At 40.6% G+C, this 15,287-nt stretch overlaps 1 protein-coding gene across 5 annotated transcripts in view; it reads right to left on the reverse strand.

Annotated features, from left to right (window-relative positions):
• Positions 1 to 15,287, reverse strand: part of FARP1 (FERM, ARH/RhoGEF and pleckstrin domain protein 1) — a 201,519-nt gene that overhangs the window by 67,729 nt on the left and 118,503 nt on the right. For all 5 annotated transcript variants that reach the window (XM_058019154.1, XM_058019153.1, XM_058019152.1 and 2 more), the window contains exon 3: positions 268 to 372. In XM_058019154.1, coding sequence (XP_057875137.1) covers positions 268 to 372 — 105 coding nt within the window. The remainder of the gene's footprint in view (positions 1 to 267; positions 373 to 15,287) is intronic.

Consider the following 15,287-nt stretch of genomic DNA (forward strand, 5'->3'; position numbering starts at 1 on the left):
GGCTTCTGTACAGCAACTTAGAAAAACAAAACACTTTCCCAACTTGTGCCTGAATTAGCCATTGCTTTCAATGCAGATGAAATCTGACAGGAATAATCAGGTTTTAAAAACATTTCTTCAACTCCACTAGGCAAGAACAATTCTTTTTTAGAAGTCCTTTCCCTTTTGAAGACTGAGGATTAAATATATCTTACAAGTAAGGAGCAGAAGGAGAGAAAACAGTGTGCATGCAGATGAAAACCAGCTGAAAATGATCCTTTTACATACCATCATCTTTTTATGATCTGGAAATTCAAGGCCAAAATAGTCGCCTTCAACAAGGTTGAGGTGGTTGCAAACGGCATCATGCAAAACTTTCCCTGGAGCTCTTTGCTGTAAGAAGAAAACAAAGCCTAGGGTTACAAAGATGCTCTTAATTAGTGGCAGAAAAATTATTATGCTAAGAAATTATTCAGCGAACAACACTGCCAAAACTGTTAACAAAACCAGTGGATATTACAATCATACCCAAGGGCAGTGGACAATAATTACACTAGTTTTAAAGCTAAAGACTATATCCATCCATCCATGCATGGCAGCTCCAAATCCATCTTCAGTGCATTTTTATTTTTTGAGGGAAAAGTACTGTGAAATAGAAGAGGGGGACTTGGGATACAGTTTTCTTATGCCTACTGTGGCTTATTCCTGCTGTGAATTTTTATTTTATCCCATGGCCCTTCAAGCAATGTCAGGTGGTGCATGTACATCTGTGTACAACACAGGGAAACCAGGATGTTCTCCTGGCATACAAAACTCCAATGACTGAGAGTTTGCTGGATGCTGCTTGATATGCAACAGGCTCAAGCCCTGGGTGCTGACTTCATATGTGCTTATCCCAAGCTGGGAGGCACTGAGGCTGCTCCAGGCCTGTCTGTGCTACCCTGGCAGAGCTGGCAAGTAATTTGCAGGAGTCAAACACACTGAAAACCTTCTCTCTATAAAGACCAGATGTTCTAGCCCAATATTAGCTCCCAGAGCCACTGCTCTGCTGATTGTAAGGATTCTTTTCATCAGCCCATCCATTAAATCCACACCTGCAGAAAATACTACAAATTACAGTTCACCAGCAAGTCCTCTGCAAAAACCCATCTCTGTATAAAAAGGCCTATCACTGAAATCAAATATTTTTGTTCCTTGGACAAATGCACCTATTTTAACTCAAGAGGCACTGAAACACAGGTCTACACTCACTTCAGAACAAATAATAATCCACTAAATTGCACAAACCCTGCTGTTACAAGAGAACAATCACATCCTGGATTTGCTCTCAACCTATAGACTGGTGCCCTCCCTTTCAGCCCAGTAAATAATAGAGTAGAACGAAACAGTAGTAGCCAAGTGAAGAAAAGACAACTATTACAGGTGGGCAGGCCAGCTCAGAGCTTGAGCCCAGGCCCTGGCATCTCCAGGCACTGCCCAGACCAATAGTTTACTTGAGAGTGGGCAGCTGCTCAATCCCACCCCCTCCCAAAAGCATCATAATACAGTCTGGTCTCTGTTTCACTGGGATACCAAAAAATAAAGACAGGCTTTTCCCAACTAGAGTAATACCCTAGGTGGGAAAAGCATCTTTCCAAAGGTACTTTATCTAACATTCTCTAATATGAACTGTGCAAAGTACATAAGCAGTAGTCAGGCTTACACCAGAGAAACCAAATTGATGATGTTTTTCTAGGGAAAGCACATTTTCTAGGATGTATGTGCTACCAGAGCAGCACTGTCACCCTGGTCAAGCAGGACACAATGACTGAACCCTTCAATGCTGGCTGGTTTTGAAAGTCTGAAGGGAAGAGCCAAGCTCACTTCTCCAAAACCTTGCTGAACAGGTTTTTACCCAACATATTCCCAGTGCTTCTGAGAGACCTGAGCCACCAGGAAGCAATATGCATTCAAGCTATTAACTGTTTGATAGTATTTGGTGTAGCAAACATTAGCCTTGTGAATACTTTAAAAAAAAATAAAGAACAATCACTGATAAAAGTACTAATTTTTAAGCATTCACTATAACCTTGCTGAAGTAATTCAGAGTAAAATGCCAAGAGGATGCAAAGAAGGAAGAGAAAAAAATCTGTTTTCATAGGTAGAGCACTTTTGCTCTGACACAATGGCATCCAAAGTAAGCCTCAAGTGCAAGTATATTTGAATACATTCACTTCATGTTCTCCACTTCATGTTCTCCAGCTTCATGAAACCAAAAGCATTACTACAGTTCACCACCCAGCCTGCACTGACCATTGTGCTTGGCATGTCAGTTCTAACAGAAAGCTTCCCACACCTTCCACTCCACCTGTACATAGGCACAAACATACACACACCATCTCAATGAAAGAGCTTCCTGCTAAGGGCACTTCATTGCAGGCCACACAAGAATATTAAACACATTAGGCTCAGTGTAAGAATGATATTATTTACTGCTCTGAAAACACACCTACAAATAATTTAGAAGTAAATACTCCTGCTTCCAGACTAGTCTGAGGTCTTCACAGTTTGGCTGGGGCTGCTAGAGAGAGGAAGAATGTGTTTATCAGTCAGCCTCACAGCAAGAAGCTTTCCTGCTCCTGCAGAACCAGAGGAATGGTAACATGCCAGTGAGTGTGTACATATGCCTTGCTAAAGTATTTGATGGATTTCTGTCTGACAAAGATCAAACTTAATCTTTCCTCACAGGAAAAAAAGTGTCTCTGAGTGGAGATTTTTGACCAAGAGGAAGAAAGGCAGAGAGCCACACCACTCAACGTTAGCTGAGAAAAGCCTGGCTGTCTGATCTCAGGCCATGAGTAAAAGCCTCTGATGAAAACCTGCTGAGTGTTTTCACAAGGGTTTTTTTCTTATAGGCATTTAAACGATGGAACAGCAGTCTTGCAGTATTTATGTCACTTGGCATTTTCTCTGGAGTATGCCTCAATAAAATCAAATGCTTCTTACTCCAGTATTTGTAAATATTATTATTCTAAACTCATCTTATCTTTGATCAGTGTATCTCAAAATAAAATCTGACAGTTCCCTCAAAGGAAATGCTGTGCATATAAAATCTGCTGAGATTTAGAGCCTGATGAAACTCCACTCTTGCAGGACTAGAAGAAGTACAACATCCAGAAAAGCAGGAACACACAAGGTTTCAGAGAGATCTTGAGTGTAGTTCCATGACATCCCTACTAAAAAATTTAAACACAGTAAATTAAAAGCTCAGTGCACTGGGTATGGAAGCAAACCAGGAGTCATTCAGGGCACAGTAAACACGAGCTGACAGAGGGAGCATTCAGGAATGAGTGTGCCACGCCGATGACATCATCTGAAGTCAACAGTTGTGCCTGACTTCAGCACGGTTACAAGGCCTAGGAGAAAACACAAGTTTTCCACAGAACCTGGAAGGCATTTTCCAACCATGAAGCGTGGCCCTGCTGCTGGGTCTCATAGACACTGGTTTCTGCTCCACAGCCCCATGGCAGCATCTGCATAAGCCAGAACCTGGCTGCTTTCCCTGCTCCATGCCAGCACCAGTCTGCTCCACGGGGGTCACTGAGATGGAAGCATGGAAGCAACGAAGGCTGGTGGCAAGGCTATACCTCCAGACCACTTGCTGCACAGCACCACCCTGTGAGGCAGCAAGGGAAAGGAACCAGGAGGGCATGGTATCCTGATGGAATTCAGCTGGGGGAGGGTCACATGCAGCCCCAGGAGCAGGGAAGCTCCCCTGCTCCCGTTTCTGTTGACGGCCAGATTCCTGTACAACCAATGAAAAATACTGCAGCTCCAGGGAGCAACTCTTCCCAGCCTAAATGAGCCATGTGAGCACACTGGCAGGAACTTCTCCTGAGCAGTACAGGTGTATCCTTTGCCCTGACAACAAGGAGCCCTGACATCTGTTTGAGCCATCTGAGATGAGGCAAGCCCCAGCCAGACTGATACACCAGAGAATTACTACTTTTCTCTTGATGTGGTATTTACTTATACCAAGATAATATTAGAAATTTATTACACTGAAAAGAAGCTCAATGACTTCCAGCTACACATTCTTATTCCTTAGTGCATTTTGAACCGGTCTTTCATTTAGCTCTGTGAAATCACATTTTAAAAGTAGCTTTACATTTTCAGGGAACGTCAAGTTCTAAATTATGAATAATGTGCATCATCACATTTAGCTGCAAGCTATGAAGGTACCCAGTCAAACTAGCCTGCTTTACGCATTATATATTCAATATTTTGCTGTCTTCTTATTACCTCAGTCCTACTCAATTCAGCCTCACTCTACTCCCACCAAAATCCAAAACAGTACATTGCTTATGATCTTCTAATGGTGAATATTTTACAGGTTCAACAATTCTTTCCTGTTCTAGTAAACACCAATCCTTTTTTCACAATGTCCCTCTACATACTTGTTTGGACCATTCTTTGACACAGACTGCAATACATTAAAAAAAAAAAAAAAAAAAAAAAAAAAAACAAAACAAAAAAAACCAGAAAGTACATGGCTATATCTGATAGCCACGATGCAAGATATCCAGAACTTTAAAAGAAGTATGTTTGCACATATTACACCACCTCCCACAGTTAATTCAGCAATTATTTCACTAATTATGTACAAAAAAAAAGTATATATGTTTATGGTCAAACAGAGAAATAGAGGTTTCACCATTTTTTATCTGTTCAGTGAAATTATCTCCTATCACAGCTTAAACAAGATCTTTGATTGAAAGGTTTTTGTTTATGTGTTTGTTTTTACATTACTGAGCAGTCATACTAGCTTAAAAGAACCAAATAAAATAAACACTTTCTTCTGAACATTGAAAAATATAAGTCTGATTTTTGGTTGAAGTAAGAAATAGTTTCATGTGGAAACAAAGACTACTCTGTTCTCCTTCTCTTCTTCAAAACTGGAATGGGTCAGAAAGAAGTTTGGGTCTCTTAATTACACTTGCTTGTACTTGCCTTTGCTCATAGGAGAGACAATAATTCCTTTATGTTAATCTTAAAGAAAAAGGTGCATTCATAATTCACACCTGCCACCACATAAAGGCAGGCGTTTCTTCCACTGATGCTCTCTTCCTATCACATTCTGGATGCTCTAATGGTCTAAAATGAAATGTGAAAATTTGGTCATGCTAAATATTTTACAAATACTTAAATACTATATGGCACAAAAGTTAAGCACAAGGTTTAAAAATATATTTGGTCTTTCAGGGTTGATGACCTAAAAAAATCTGTTCTACTGATCTGCCTTTTATCAGATCAGCCAAACCAGATTGCCAAATTATTTTTATACTCCAATTTAAGAACTGCATTGAAATGATCGTGAAAACTTCATTCAGTAACTTCATTACTATTCCTGAAGTCATACACAGTTGTAATCACTACTAAAAATAACAACCCCACGCTCTTAACAGCACAACTTTCTCAGTTATTTGAAACTGTTAAAAAGTGTGTACATATCTACAGTTTTGAAATGAAAGAAAACCAACCAAGAACTGTTTGTGATAAGCAAATAGTATAAAAATAACCTCACAGATGAGATTGAGCACAGGATTCTTAAACAAATAACTCTGTCAGAAATTTATACTTCAAAGAAGGCTCGAAAACTACTCACAGGAGAACAATGCTGTCAGCATCTGAAGATAAATTTCATATTTTAAACAGTTCTCCTTACTGGCATAAAATGAAATGCATAATTCATATTTAGCAAAAGTCTATTTCCTGAAAGGTGGGGTTAAGGGCAAGAATCACTGGTCTGAGTGTTGTTGCTCTGGACCTAATACTGCCAAGAGACTTGGAGACCCTCTGCCCTTCTTCTCCTCTCTCCCTTTCAAAGTGTAGGTGTTAATCCTATAGAAAGGATTAGATGACTACAAAAATAGCATTAGCCCACCAAGATAACTCTTACACCTGGGCTTGCTACTTTTTACCTGGCTGTTCAGCTCAGACTGGGTAGTTGAGAAGTGCTGGAAGAAGTGTGATTCATCACTCCTACACACCAGGCCAAAGAAGGGCAGCGAAGCGACACCTTTGAACAGAGCAGCCACACACTCCCAGCCCTGCTTCTGAGCAGAGGACCTGCAGCCACCAGGTATGCATCCCATCTGAAAAGAGGCTGCAGGAGAGGCAGATTTTTATGATAACCTAAAGGCACCTCGTTCCTTTTAAGATATTTTCCATGTGAGTGTAGTTGAGGGCTCCACTGCTGGCACGTATCCCACGTGCTTTTGCACAGACTCTGCACATGCCATCAAAGGGCGGATTGAGGCCAGAAGCAGCAGCAGAATAGGCTCTTATGCTGCCGTAAAAACAGACTGATCATCTGCTGTGTGTGTACAATGAGACTATTTAGGGTTCTTTTCTTTCAAGATTTTAGTGGACTGCTTTTACACTCACCACATAAGCTGTATTCCCTTAATGCCACTGGCTGCCTTCCACAGTCTCTGATGTACCCTTTTACCCTTCGGTCAGTTTTGGTGGTGGTGGCACCTTTTCTTAAACAGCACAATTTTAAGACATGGTAGTTTTTACTTCAGGTATGTTTTACCACCATTAAAAAAAAGCAGCTGCAAAGTTAAACTTTCCCCCCACCACCCATCTTCAACAACAACTATTTTAGGAATTTCTTTGCTAACCAAAAATCAACATAGCAAACAATTAGTGAGGCAAAGACTACAAGGAGAAGGGGTTTAATAACCATCTCGTTTGCTTGAATTTCTGGCATGGTCTCCAGAAGAAAACAGCAGTTTTCTATATTTGAAATATGGATTTGATGTTGCAACCATGGTCTTGGATTTCTAATCATGACAAACTGGTTTATATCAAAATATTTTTTAAAATAGGCAGAAGCAGAAGGACTGCTCTTGCACCTTAAACTCTCTTCCAATGCCCAAAAATCAAATTCAGTAGAAATAGCCAACAGTAAAATTTAGGTCAACAGTAAATACTAAATTATCCAACTTAATAGTTAAATGCTGTGGAAGAAAAAATAAAAATATTATTTAGAAAAGCTAATGAAAAGTTTTATGATGAGGCTATTTTCAGTACTGCTTGGTAGAGCTTTCTCTTATAGCAGAGTAAGACTAACACAAAACTCAGCTACAGTAAATCCTCAGGTAACTGCACATCTCCATAATTACGCTACAGTAAAGCTATGGAATTGGAGCCTCTGTTTGCTCTATTTTCATTTGGCTCATAAAATTGCAGCTTTGCACCTTAATGGGCAAACACCACCCACACTCTATTTATTATATATGCCATTTCAATGTGCATGAGAGGACACAAAAACGGAGGAGAGATGAGCTGGGCACAAACCAATGTGTCATCTCCAGGTGTAATCCTCCAATAATTTGATTTTTTTGCAGTTCTTACAAATACAAACTGATATTAATACTGATTTCATTTGCCATCTTTCAATTATTCAAATTTCTAGCGCACAAGATGTTTGTTACTGCAGAATCAGCAGCAACCACCACAAAGGTAGTGGAGCACTTTGTAAAGAAAAAAGAGGAAGAAAGGGGCAGACTCTTGGAGCCTGAAGAACTTCCTCCTCAGGTAGCTATAGAGACAAAATTCCACAGAATTTGTTTCACACATTCATCCCTCTTTCATCAATGCCAAAGAAAAACTGAAACTCACTGGCTAAACACCACAAACCATATAAACCAAAAATATTCAGCTTTTGGCTGCAGTAGTCTAAGGACACATCTGTTTATTACAAAATGTTACTCATGGTGAAAAGCATTAACGAAATACTTCATGATAAGTTTCCTGGTTCACTGGTTCCTTTGGCTCTGTTTACAGCATTTTAACTAGCTGGCATCTAACTCTCAGAAAGTAGAAGTGATCTTGTATTAACTTTTCTGTACTGGTTTTACAAGATCCTACACTTCACACATACGCAACTAAAATTCACTTTATCAATTTAAAAGTGGTGCTCTGATCACATCTGCTTTTATGAATTCAACTGGAAAACTTCACTGTTATCTGCCTAAAAATCCTCTAATACATTGTCCCAATGGAGACAACGCATTCCTTCCCATGAAATGTGAATGCTGATCTCAGTAATGCTAAAAACCCCTAAACCTAAATCCAGGTCTCTGCAGAAACTAATTAGTCCTTCTGGAAAAAAACAAACCTTGCTCCTTGTAGTACAGCCATAACTTCCTTGAGATAGGTGTAAAACATTTGTGGGAAATCAGCAGTGGCAGAGCAAGTCTTTTAAATTACTATTTAAGGTTGCAAAATTTCACACACCAACAATTAAATTCTTAGACTTCCAGTGGGAAACTCCTGGCAGCACCACTGTTACTAAAATTACCTTCCTTGAACATCATTAAAATGCACAGTGTGGACAAAAAAAAAAGTGAGGCATTACAAGAACAATGAGAAAACTTACTAAAAATATGTCATCTTATTTCCTAAATCAGCTCCTGTAAATGCTGAGTCATCTCTGCCTAATTTTACTAGCAAAACTAAAAGTGGTTTGTGGCTGTTGTTCATCCCCTTAGCAAGGCGAGCATCCACTGCTGGAAGTGACAATTTTCCATTCAGAGGAGTAACATCCACATGATGTATTCAAGCCTCAGAGCCTTGACACTGCATGGTGATGACTTGCAAAAACCAGAGTCAGCCCATCACAATTTAAGATCTTGGTGTGAGTTGCAAGGCAGATGCATTAGACAGTGCCTTCCTCATGATCCGAAAGACACAACTTTGCAAATCAGCATGTAAGAAAGGTGGAAGGCAACAATACTTTTGTGCTACATGGCTTTTTTAAAAGCAGGTGCATGCTCAAAATTTGTCACTGAAAAGCTGTGTCTAGTTCAGAGGGGCAATAAGGGAGAGAGCCACACCAAAGCCATTCCAGCTATGACACCAAAACCCTTAGTGGAGACACAGGAGACAGCAGGCATCACTCTAACAAAGATTATCTGTGAATTATCTATGTTTAATTGACAGCCAAGAGTGTAACTGGGCAGACGTCTCCATCTGCCATGAGCTGCACCTCCATCACGAGGCTGTCCCGTAGGGATGTGCTGCCAGCATTCTGCAGCACAGGGATGCCCACAAAACAAGCCCAGCTTGTGCACTGTGGGCACTGGCTTTGGAAAGCACACCACAAGATTTGTTTTCAGAAACTAGATGGGAGTTTGATGTGAAGCTGATAGAACCTCATTTTTCAGAACGTTTTCTTTATGCAAAGCTGTTTTACTAAAGCTGAACTCTGGAACCAAGCACATACCTGTCAAATAAATGTTGATATTACTTTCTCTCCCTGCAAGCAAAAAACTGAATGAGTTTAACCCCCGGCCCTGGCACTATTTAGGGGCACACTGTGCTCGTTGTTTCTTGGGAAGAGCTGCAACTGAGGCTCAGAACACTCATTAAAAATACCTCAGATTGAATTTCATAGCCCACAACTTTTGAAAAGGAATATAATGGCACCATTCAGTGCTTTCAGTGTAATTCAGCAGCGTAGCAGCCAGCGCATAATTGGGGATAAAAAACCCAAACTCTGTGACACCCCTCACCCCTTGCCTCCCACTTTTACCACTCCTCTCTCTGTTTCAAGGCAAAAATCATTTAACCACCTTCTCAAGTTTTCTTTTTTTAATGTTAAGAAGTGCTTGCTTCTCTGTTTTGTTTTCTTTGCCTGGTCATTTTTCCTCATTTTCTTTACGCATAAACAAACACTTTGCTAGAATGAAGGAGTAGGCAATTCTTAAGTCATCAAATGTGAAACCAGAACCTTTATATACAGACTGGAAACATGAGAATATGAAGTGTTATGAGAATATGGGAGTTATTACTATAAAATCAGGTTGAGATGCAAAGCAGCTATTTATTATTTCTATCTGGATACATTTTAGTTCAACCATGATTGTACTAAAATCCTTTGAAGAAAGTAATTTCATTTAAATGCACATCCAAGACCTGGAAAAAAACTTCACAACAAACCCCAACAAAAAATAAGTGGTGTTCAGGGAAAATATTAAATCCTAAATCTAAAGAAAAACCAAATGCAACAGGAAAAACCTTTCCATCAGTTTCAACATTACTATTAATCTCTGAAAGAGCTCCCATCATCCAGGACTGTATATATTTTACCTTTTACTTTATCAGAGGCAGGAAAGCACATTTTAACAACTGGATACAGAAGTTTCCAAAAAGGACACTCCTAGATAAAGCCTCCAGGCTGTGGCTGTTGCTAAGCTATAATGTAATAATTTTACACCCTAACTCTTTGTCTTCAGCTAGGCTTTGCTCCAGCTGGATGCAGTGCCCTGACAGCCAAAGTGCAAGGCAGGGTAAGGAAGACAACCTTGCATGCAATTTAAATTAAGAGTTTCTGTAGGACCCATTTGATATCAGCCTGTCTTCCAAAACTGATGTGGACTCTGTAAAGAAAAGCTTGGCTGCAGCATTCTGCAACTGTTCCAGATTGGACATGGAGTAATCTTGAATTTATGTGTGAAACTGAAATAGAGATGATCTGAATTAATTCCTAATGAGCAAAATGCATATCAACAAGACATTTTAATGGAAACAAAACTTGCAAGGGCAAAACAAGTCTCAAAAGCACTCCCTTCTTTAAGTATCTGAAAGGCAGAACTTTTAAGTCGTTTTTTGCCAGTCAAATCCCCAATACACAAGAGTTTCTTGTTTGGTTACGCAGGACCTGTGTCACCAACCTGATGGATGTACAGGAAATGTGTTCAACATTTCTCTAAGCAGCCTTGAAAGACCTTAAAACTGAATATACTTGGAGTCTGATCTGTCTTTTAAACATGCAAAGGACATGAGAAGAAGTGAGAACTGTCTATACTCTTAGGGTATTTGCAAGGGGAAGATACAAACTCTGTTTTGGGCATCACTGAAAAGTGCCACCTTTAGTTTGGGACACAAACTAGAGTGGATGTAGGAGTTAGGGAATTGGTATGGTAAGAGTACATTAATGGCTGCTTCTACCAGCAGATTTCAAAGGAAGCTCATAATGATGTAGTCAAGGCACAATTTCAAGAAAACATAAATATTAACTATCTCCCTTTTAATATAACTACATAGTTTTCAGAAAGATCCTCAGGAGCTTTCCCACTCTTCCTTTGTAGCCTGCCTGCAACTTGAAGTGTCTCCTCACACAGCAAACGCCCAAAAAATTCCATCCATGGGTCACCTCAGGTCTCTGGAAGGTGTAACTGCCTCTAGACTGTAGGAGTCTGATGCACAGTTATGTGAGCAAATACCACACAGCCATAGCCATCACTGGGGGGAGCACAAGCAGAGTGGTGACACTGTGCACTGCAGAAACAGTGACTTCACCTCCAGCCCCTTCAAAATCCAAACCTGCCAGGGCTGACCTGCATGTTCAACCCAGCATCAAACAGCAAAGCAGCACAGCCAGAGCAGGGATCTGCTTATAAATTCATGGCAAACCAGGGAAAGAAGGGATTTGTGCTTATATCTCTGGGGCAGGAGGAGGTGAAGAGGCAAGAAAGGCCAGCAGGATTTCTAAGCTGTACAGGGTGTCTGTTAACAGCACATGGTCTGAGCCAGGCAAAAGCCTCTCATTGATCTCCAGAGAGCTTCCTCCTGACTGCGAGCAAGATTTTTCTTTTACCTATGTTGAAGGTGGAACATTCAGCTTTCACCTGATTTCCCACCACTCCTGATGTGTGTGTGTGTACCTTACAGAATTGCCTATGCCTGCAGTTAATGTGAAATACTTCAGAGACAACAACGCACACCCTTCTGCTTCACTGCTCATTCAGCCATACCAACTGTTCAAGCTAAGGAGATTCCTAGGAGATCTGCTCTGTGTCACTCAGACAGAGGCCTCAAATATCAAAGGAAAGCATCACTACTTACTATCACAAGTGCATAAACACAGCCTTACCACTTACTACCACAAGTGCATAAACACAGCCTCTGAAACACAACTTTTACAGATTCTATTTTGTTTTACTGTGCAAAAATGTTTTCTTTTATGCTCTGTTTAAGAACTGCGTGTTGTACAGAATTAGTTACTGTGATTTGGGGTTTGGACAAAATTGCTAAAATACATCTTTAGGCACAGCAGGTTTAAAAAGGCAAATGAGCCATTCAGCTGTTTTTTTCTTGAGGCCAGAATCCACCACTGCCGTATTAGATACCACTTAGATATAAATGAGCTTTATCAGCAACAACAGACTTCGTGGGAAACAAGCATTCTCTGTTCAAGGTACGTCAAAGAGAAGTCTTTGGGGATGTGCTATCAAAAGTCAAACATCAGGCAGCCACAATGAGACTTTTCTGACCACATTTTAGTCTGAGTTGAATTCCTCCACAAGGAGTTTTAATCCATTTGACCTTGAGGATAATGTGTGTAGCTGGAAAAGGATTTGATTTTATCTAATTTGTGGGTTTTTCTTAATGCCGAAACCCTACTTCTTATGTCTTTAGAGATAGCATACATCTCATTTTAAATTTACATTTGTAAATATAATTTGTTAATGTTAATACCCAAGTAACTTAGAGATTCCTGGGCTGTGTGAGAGCAATACATTTCATTTACAAGATAACAACATAATTGGATCATACAATCATAGAATACACTGAGTTGGCAGGGACTCACAAGGATTACTGGAGTCCATCTCCTGGCCCTGCACAGGACCGTCCCCAAGAGTCACATCGTGTGCATGAGAACATTCTTCCTAATGCTTCTTGAGCTCTATCAGGCTGGTGCTGTGAGCACTGCCCTGGGGAGCTGTTCCAGTGCCCAAACACCCTCTGGGGGCAGAACCTTTTTCTAATATCCAACCCAAACCTCCCCTGACACAGCTCCCGGCCATTCCCTCAGTCCTGTCACCGGTCACCACAGAGAAGAGATCGGTGTCTGCCCCTTCTCTTCCCCTCATGAGGAAGCTGTAACTGCAATGGGGTCTCCCCTCAGTCTCCTCCAGGCTGCAAACACCAAGTGGCCTCAGCTGCTCCTCGTACAGCTTCCTCTCCAGGCCCCTCACCATCCTCTGGGCATTCTCCAATAGCTTTATATCTTTCTTATTTTGCATTGCCCAGCACTGCACACAGGATTCAAGGTGAGGCTACACCAGTGCAGAGCAGAGCACAGCAGGACAATCCTCTCCCCTTGATTGTGCTACCAGTGATTATGACCAAGATGCCTAGTATGAAACCTACTAAATATATTTCATCTCTGCCTATTTATAAAATGTGTAGGTCATCCATGTTCTCACCAGCCCTCAAGTGAAGTTCTGTGCCAGCATACATACATACTTTAGTGATCTCAACCAAAACACTGTCTTGATACCAGCTTCAAGAATTATCTTTCTTCATCATAATTTACTTAGAAAAGTCAGACAACCCTGTCAGACTCAGAATATATCTCCTTAGGGAAAGAACTTTTGTCTGCAGAAGACCACAATGATCAGCATTGACCAATGATCACTGCTAATATATTTCTTGTGCTGGACTTAATTTTTATTCACAATGTGTAATAATGTTTGACAAAACCACCACAGGACTAAGGAGAGATGTAACCCCAATATGGCATTAAGCAGACAATACTATCAGATTTTGCCTTTTCAGACTGTAAGTATTTCTTGAATTGTTGCTACCAAACAGCTTGAGGCATCCTGTCTACACTAAAACATCAAGCAAGGTCTTGGCCAGGAGAAGGGCACAGGCTTTGCAGGATGAGAAAGGTAAGTGAAGACACCTGTCACTGGCATCCTTCTGGCTCTTTAATTCTTCCCAAATCATCAATACTCCTTGACAGGTCCTTTCAAGCTAACCAAAGGCAGAAACTTCTGAGTGAGCCCCAGTGGGAGACTCCTTCAGACCACACAGTGGGGGGAGCTGAGGAGGTTGGACATCATGTCCCAGGCAAGCCAAGGATTTATTAACCAAACAAACAGCTGCAGTTCTGCTTCTAGCTACCCAGAGAACACAAAGAAAGATAAAATGTTTTTACTACAATAGCAGGTCTAAAATCATGCAAATAACAGCAAATGTAGAGGTCTGTCATAATTGCAACTTACATCTCATCCCTTCTACTGGTACTAAAATTCTTACAAAGCAATTAGTATGTGCTACAAGTAGCTAAAGAACATTTTGCTCCAAGAGCAAAGCACAGTTTCCTCAAGTGGCAGTATGATACAGAGATTAGACCAGGGACAGGTTCAGTGTGTGGCTGTCACCCTGTGGGACCATCACACTCGGACACCATCTCAACACTGGAAGCAAGCAGTACCTGCAGTTTAACAAAGCACAAATGCTGACAGACAAACACCCCACTGCTCCCATATGCAGGCATGTGCCTACAGCCACAAGCTGCCCCTACTTTCTCTCCACTGCCTACAGGGAGAGAGAAAAGGGCTGAAAATGAGAAAGTGATCCACAGGAAGAATGCAACTCCCTCCCAGATAATTCCTTTCATGCAACCTATCACAACTCTAAGCAGACTGTGAACAATTAAGGCCAGGAAAAGGTGAGTTATGCTCATCACTGTCAGTAACCATTCATTCCAAGCCCACACACTTCCTTCTAGCTCATAAAGAAATGCGATTTCCCAGCACTGGGAGTGCTCTTCACTCCCAGTTACATGCTAACCAGGACACACAATTTCCCATTATTTATTAGGGCATATATTTGCCCCCATGACCCTCAGAGCCTTGAGTTGAGATTTATCCATTTAACAGCAATTAAGCATCCAGTTGCCCTAGAATTCCTTCATGTCAAGTGAAAAGGAAGGGTACTTTAGGAGAAAGACTCAGACCAGGCAAAACTGACCAGATGAAGCTTGCCTTCATCTCATTGCTACCTTGCTTCTCCCCTTGGATTACATGATCTTGAATATGGTGGTGTGCTTATTTCTTGTTATCATTAACATTCATGACGTATTTTGTCTACTTGCTTTTAGGAAACAGATAAGTGCTTACATAAAAGATATTAGAGGATATAATCAGCATATTTTAAATAGTCTTCTGAAACTGAATTCAAGTAAGTAGACTAAAGACAAATATTTCTCAATTGAAAAAAAATGTAGTTCACATCCATTATGAATGGCTAGCTCTCACCACCAGCTATTTCAGGATATCCTGACATTAAATCAAGTATTTAAGGAAAGGCTTATATTTCTTTTTGAGTGATCCTGAATATATCTGGATATATGCCCTTGCTGGAGATTTATAATTAGGGTTAGGATAAGAGTGAGTAATTTTAAAAGCTTGAGAAATCATAAGATCTGTTTGACATCAATACTGAATATAAAAATTCTACAG

This window comes from Melospiza georgiana, chromosome 2 (genome assembly GCF_028018845.1).
Source record: "Melospiza georgiana isolate bMelGeo1 chromosome 2, bMelGeo1.pri, whole genome shotgun sequence".
NCBI classification, from domain to species: domain Eukaryota; kingdom Metazoa; phylum Chordata; class Aves; order Passeriformes; family Passerellidae; genus Melospiza; species Melospiza georgiana.